At 36.4% G+C, this 6,430-nt stretch overlaps 1 protein-coding gene across 3 annotated transcripts; it reads right to left on the bottom strand.

Annotated features, from left to right (window-relative positions):
- Positions 1-606: 606 nt before the first annotated feature.
- Positions 607-5,568, bottom strand: LOC107804414 (uncharacterized). 3 transcript variants are annotated; one of them, XM_016628301.2, is made up of 3 exons: positions 5,106-5,547; positions 4,129-4,420; positions 607-3,727 (listed from the first exon to the last, which is right to left on the bottom strand). In XM_016628301.2, exons 1-2 carry the CDS (start codon positions 5,457-5,459, stop codon positions 4,154-4,156), a joined length of 621 nt encoding a protein of 206 aa, XP_016483787.1. In that variant the 5' UTR covers positions 5,460-5,547; the 3' UTR covers positions 607-3,727; positions 4,129-4,153. The 3 variants fall into 3 exon arrangements, with proteins under 3 accessions (XP_016483787.1, XP_016483788.1, XP_016483786.2); XM_016628302.2 differs by lacking the exon at positions 607-3,727 and adding an exon at positions 4,848-4,953 and having other exon boundaries at positions 3,984-4,420; positions 5,106-5,567; XM_016628300.2 differs by lacking the exon at positions 607-3,727 and having other exon boundaries at positions 3,984-4,420; positions 5,106-5,568.
- Positions 5,569-6,430: the final 862 nt, after the last annotated feature.

Below are 6,430 nucleotides of genomic sequence, written 5' to 3'. Positions count from 1 at the left end.
TAAAGAAAAATTGAAGTTTACCAGTCGTCTTGTGGATTATGTAAAGTAGGAGAGAAATTATTTCCTCGCTTCTCGTTCTCTTGTGGAGATAAGTTTAGATCCGACCAAACTCTTTCAGTCGAAACCTGTTGGGCTACAACTGCTCCAGAATAACTACCCGATAATTGAGGGTTATCACTGATCTGCGCAACATCATTATTGCGAACACCTTCATGCGTCACATGCATTTCCAACATTTTTACCAAAATAAGTTCCCAGTATTCATCCGGAGTCCCCAAAAAATCTCTCAGAGTTTCATCATCCTCGATGTTAAACTCAACGTAACAAGCAACCCCTTGCAAAGTCACAGCATACGGATATCTTCTGGTTACTTTAAGATTCACCGGACGCTTGCTCAATCTCATTTTATTGCATAACAACGATGTTAGTCTATCGTACTCCATTGTAAGTGGCAACTTAACATGACTCTATGGAGATAAATTATAGCTCACAGAGTTATTCACCACCACAACCTCACCCCTTCCCCCCTAATATAATGAAACCCTTACTTTTTGCTCTTCAAAAAAGCTTGAGAATTTAATAACAAGAAAAATTTATCACAAAGTTGGAGTATTTCTGAATGATTTTTCTCAAAAACCTTAACGCCTTTAAATAAGGCAATGCCCAATCCGGGAAGGTCAAATTTTTGGAAGTAAAACGCGGTTTAAAAGGGCATTTTACATATTTGAATTATTCGCAGCTAAAAAGGTACTTGTCTACTCTTAACACACTTATATCAAGGATATTTTCCATCATCAGCAGACTGCATAAAATTTGTTAACAACTAGTACATGATATTTGAGTATAGTAACCGCTATGACTCCAAAATTTGATCTTTGTCCTGTCAGTGATTTCTTCTGAAACTCCAACAAAAGGAAATTTTACAGAATTTTCAGCAAGTCCAGTTCATATCATCCTGCCAACTACTGCAATGAAATGTCATGCTACAAAAGCAGTCAACATTGAAATATCAGATTACCTAACCAATTAATTATGAGTAATGTGACACCTTCGTGCCCAGGACATGTAAGCTTCAAGGACCAAAGTCTAAGCAGCTGGCAATTATCACACTTGATAAGTCTTTTGAGTAAAGGATAACTGAAAGTTGCACTTTAGCCAACAACAACATACCCACTATAATCTCACAAGTGGCGGTGGTTTCTGAGGAGGGTAGTGTGTACGCAGACCTTACCCCTACCTCGTAGAGGTAGAGATGTTGTTTCTGAAGACCCTCGGCTCAAGGACAAAATGAAAAGGAGCAGTAGCAATAAGCAGTAACAACATCAATATAGAAAATAAAAAAAAAATTAAAAAAAATTGAAAGTTGCATGGTTAACACAAGCTCGCACACTTGCAGGAACTTCAATCATTGATGTTAGCACCCATTTGAAGCATTACTGCATAAGTCAATGCATCCTCAGAAGTGGCAAAAATTGCTAATTACTTTCTTGACTTTTGCAGCATAGCTATATTAGCCGTGACAGCAAAGCGAACAGTCAACTGTCGTCTCTGAGAGGACTAGCTAATTAAGAGCCTTACTGATTCAATCAGATTGAGGCTATTTGACAGAAATCTGATATTCGTAAGATATAGTTTCAGAAAGAGGAGAGACCACAAGATAAGAAATAATAGGCACAAGATAAGCTAAGATGACCTCTCCTTATGCAGTGATGTAGCGCTACTCATAGAAAATAGATAAGGAGAAAAAGAAGTTTGAAAATAACTTGACCATGAGCTTCGATACATCATGTGAAATATATATACATCCAACAACAACGACAACAACAGGAGGTAAAAGTGTTCTTTCCTACTCGATAGCATAATCCATGGCACTTTAACATGCACATAGGAAGAATATACTTCTCACATGTCTAACCAAGTTGGACCTGGGAAGTATAAAGTATTCAATTGATTTGCTCAAACATGCCACAGATTAGTCCAACAGTTTCTGCACTCGGTCCGATGACATAGTCATGAAGCTGAAAACTTTAATAAGCAACGACTAGAACATCTAGCTAGTTCTCTTTACTTGTTTCACAACTGATATTTTAGCTAAAATATAATTTGGCCAGAGATATTAAGAAACTTGTCTAGGATAGAAGCCTTTCACTCCTCGTGCTATAATATAGTGACAACACAAAGAATAGTCTTCAGGGAACTTCCATTTCTTTTGATACATCAAATATCATATCATCTCTAAGAAGATGCCTTTGCTATACACCTAAGAATATGCTGTCGTTAAATGTAACAAAAGATACATTTGTGTTTGATTTTAGTATACTTTCTTTTCCATTCAATGTACCTTTGGTTCCTTCCCTACCAAATGGTATACCCGATTTCTGCTGAATGATAGTCCAAGTCTCTGCTGCTCTTTTGGAAAGGCCTCTTCTGATCCAACACAGAAGAAATTCTTTTGTAGTTCTTGAGTATTGAGTGTTAAAATGAGGAAAGGTCTTTATGAGTGTTAATCTTCAGATCTCAAATAGCAGTTACAAGTTGAATGAAAAGAGCTTATACATATCTAAGTAAGAGCTTATACATATGATGACGGTGGTCGTGGCAGAAGCAGAATCTTCGGGAGGTAAGGAAAAAGCAATCAGAGTTTAGACTTTAGACTATTACTCTTTGACTTGGACCACTTGGTAAAGAACTACCTCCTTGCAACAAAAACTTGTTAGCGAAAAACAGTTCCTTTTGACATTTGGGAGGCTTTTGTAATGTACTGAACACGTTTATTTATTTATTTATTTAGGGATGAAAAGGTAAATGTTTTTATTGATGAGTACCAAGAAGTACTAGAAATAATGTGTACTGAGCACCTACGTAAGCAAATAACTATTTCCTAAAAGTTTTTGGAGCCCTGCTGCTTGATCCAAAGGCGAAGCTTAGCGCCGTTAAAATGCAGATCCACCGATCACTGGACTGCGCATTTGAGGTTTTGACAAGCATGAAAATCCAAAACTAGGTCCAGACGGTCTCACACTGATGTATTTCAGCACCTAGGCAGATCCTAATAAGAGCCCAATCAGTGGCGGAGGCAGGATTTCTACTAAGGGGTTTCAAAAAAGAAAAAAGTTAAAAAAATAGAAGAGATTGTAGCTAGTTGGAATTGAACCAATAACCTCACAAATGTTTTGAACCTCCATGACCACTGAGCTATATTTTTGGGTTGTAGTCAGGGGGATTCAAAACACAATATATAGAGGTAAAAAATAGATTTTGCCTTATATATACAGTGTAATTTTTCGCGAAAGGGGTTCGGGTGAACCCCCTTGTACCCCGCTAAATCCGCCCCTGAGCCCAATTATTTTTACAAACTTGGAGAAGAAAATACCAACCAAAGCATCAAATTCTTTGGAGGTAAACAAGACACATTCTGATAATAAGAATGACTTTTTTCCTGAGTTACTTATGATAGCAGCATAGAACTCTATATATAAATAAGGAAGTACTAGTGGCAAAGAAATCATGTCGTCCATAACTTTAAAATTCAAACTGCCAAGCTACAGCTGATTAGGGTATTGTATTCACAAGTTTTATAATTCCAGAGACAATGTTCCAGAGCACGCATATGTTTCCCCAAAAACATCAGAAGCAACAAATCCTTGAATCTGATTCTGATCACAGTTGAGAAAAGTTTGTTACTTTATAGGATCGGATTTCTACCTTCCAGTCGTAGTAACTCTGGCTGCAATTAGTTAAATTTTTTATTTTAGTTCAAAAACACCAAAGATCCATTTGGATGAAGATATTGGGATTTAATAGGCGATAGCAAAAATATAGATCCAAATTTTAAGATTCCAAATGACATATTTCAAGTGTCATTAGAAAGGAATCCAAAATAATCGCTAGATGGATGTAATTTGAGTTAATAGTTTAAATTCTAAAATGTAATAGCAATTAGCATAAGCGCAAGTACTATAGTGAATGAATGCATGAAAGCATAACATCAATAAGAACATTTAATTATAAAAACCTAAACATATCAGAGAACAACTATGTGCAAAAACGGTATGCTTATTACCGCATATTTCAACATGAAGCAAGCACGTTAGAAAAAGCAAGAATATTATTCAGTTTTGGCATTACCAACAGGCTAGCCTAGACGATATGATCAACCAGTTTGTCTGCGCTCGAACCCAGTTCCAGGGTCATCATCACAAGGGAAGACATCTAGTCCAGTGACAATAGCAGCTGGTGGACCTCTCCGGCACCTTTGCTCCATTTCCTGAACCTTTTCCGGGCTTCCAGAAAACAAAGCCTCCACAGATCCATCTCTCCGATTTCGAACCCAACCCTTCAATCCCAATTCCTTAGCATTCTCCACAGTCCAGTCCCTGTAAAACACCCCTTGCACTCTCCCCTTAATCACAGCTCTAACCTGCAGCCACAAGCACATAAATAACCTATCAAACACCCCTTACAGAGAAAAGCTTAAAGTCTCATCTTGTTTTAAAATTTTCAACTGAAAATCACAGCTAGGCTGCAGCGACAACACACAAATACCCGAAACCAAATAATCAAACAACCATAAGTGAAAAATGGCTTAAAGTTTAATTTTTTATTTTAAAGATTATCAACCGAAAATCACAGCAAACCAAGACCCGCAGAACACAAATACCTAAAACCAGATATAATCAAACACAAATTAACCAAATAATTAGATAAAATCTCATTCTTTTTGAAGAACTTTAATTTGAAAATCACAGCTAATCAGCAACCACAGCCCACATACCCAAAACCCAGAAACAGTCTCCATAAAGAGAAAAATAGCCCAACTCCTATCTCTTCCAAATACCCCAGCTTACCTGCAGCCAGGGCGGAGTTAGGTTCAAGCAAGGGGGTTCAACTGAATCCTCTTTGCCGAAACTATGCAAATAGGGGAAAACTGATTTTTCTTTTGTGGTACATAAACTGCACATAAGGGAAGATTCTAGTGTAATGGCAAAGGGAGTTCAAGAATTTCTTTAGGAATAATCAAAAAATTGGAAATAATACCCAAAAGCTTTAAAATAATATTTTCTCAAGAATTTCAAATAAAATTGGAAATGGTATCTGGGACTTACAGTTTTAGCATCAGGGGTAGCATTGGAATTCTGATCAGAGGTTAAGGAGGACATAGGAGATGAGAGATGAGGTGAACGAAGTCTGCGCAGAAGAGGAAGAGAAGTACAAGGAAGAAGAAAACGAGAGCTAAACGGAAGAGAACAAAAACGAAGACCAAGACGAAGATGTAGTAAAGGAGGAAGCTGAAAGGAGACTCGTGTTGGTTTATGTATATTAGTAACATTTTCGGTAAGAATAAACAAGCTTCTTTTTTGACATTGCCATGGCGGCTCAAGATGGTTCCTAATAATAAAGTGGGATTTGAAGAGCGAGTTTGTGATACAAGATGATGTGGAGGGTGACAACAATGCCATTTGAATCGTTTTCAGTTGACCTTTTTTTGGGTTCTGGATTTTTCGCGTAGATATGGTGGGAAAAGCTAAGAGTGATGAGCTTTGATTCTGAGTGATGTGGACTTGCATCTGAGGTAACTGGAAAATTCTAGTCCACTGACTGGAGAATCTGGACCAGTAGAATCTTGGGCCGCCCAAACAGTTTAGTTAACAAAAACAATTAGTAGTACATTTTCTCATTCTAGTCAAACTAATGCTGTATTGTGGTCCGAGCCCGGGCCAAACGGGCCTGGGCTTGAGGCGGGATGGGCTGAGGCGGTCCCGGGTCAAACGGTCCCAATGTGTGGAACCGGCCCACGGCGGTCCTAAGCCCACATGGTCCCGGGCTAAATGGGTCGAGCCCGCGGGCCTAACGGGCTTTTTTCGTTCCGGGCTATTTTTTTAATTTTTTTTTATCTAAGGCACTTTCTTGTAAACTATATATGTATATACTAGTATAAATTGCTTATATATAGCTATATAAATATATATAGTATATATAGTATGTATAGTATGTATATATAAGGGTGTATTATGTGTATATATAATTATATATTGCCTTATGTAATATATATATATATATATATATATAGAGAGAGAGAGAGAGAGTTTATATGTGTGTGTGTGTGTGTGTGTGTGTGTGTGTGTGTGTGTGTGTGTGTGTGTGTGTGTATATATATATATATATATATATATATATATATATATATATATATATATATATATATATATATATATATATAGAGCTATTTTTTTAATTTTTTTTATCTAAGGCACTTTCTTGTAAACTATATATGTATATACTAGTATAAATTGCTTATATATAGCTATATAAATATATATAGTATATATAGTATGTATAGTATGTATATATAAGGGTGTATTATGTGTATATATAATTATATATTATATATATATATAGTTTATATGTATTATATATATAATATATATAC

The sequence above is a fragment of the Nicotiana tabacum genome, chromosome 10 (genome assembly GCF_000715075.1).
Source record: "Nicotiana tabacum cultivar K326 chromosome 10, ASM71507v2, whole genome shotgun sequence".
Taxonomy (NCBI): Eukaryota; Viridiplantae; Streptophyta; class Magnoliopsida; order Solanales; family Solanaceae; genus Nicotiana; species Nicotiana tabacum.
The sequence above is the reverse complement of the archived record's forward strand: the minus strand, read 5'-3'. Positions and strand labels throughout refer to the sequence as shown.

Bases quoted from the DNA above. Each gene is read 5' to 3' on its own strand.
- LOC107804414 (XM_016628300.2), bottom strand. From the start codon at position 5,567: ATGCAAGTCCACATCACTCAGAATCAAAGCTCATCACTCTTAGCTTTT. The intron at 4,421-5,105 runs GTAAGTCCCAGA...TTGTGGCTGCAG, and splicing joins CTACCCCTGATGCTAAAACT to GTTAGAGCTGTGATTAAGGG.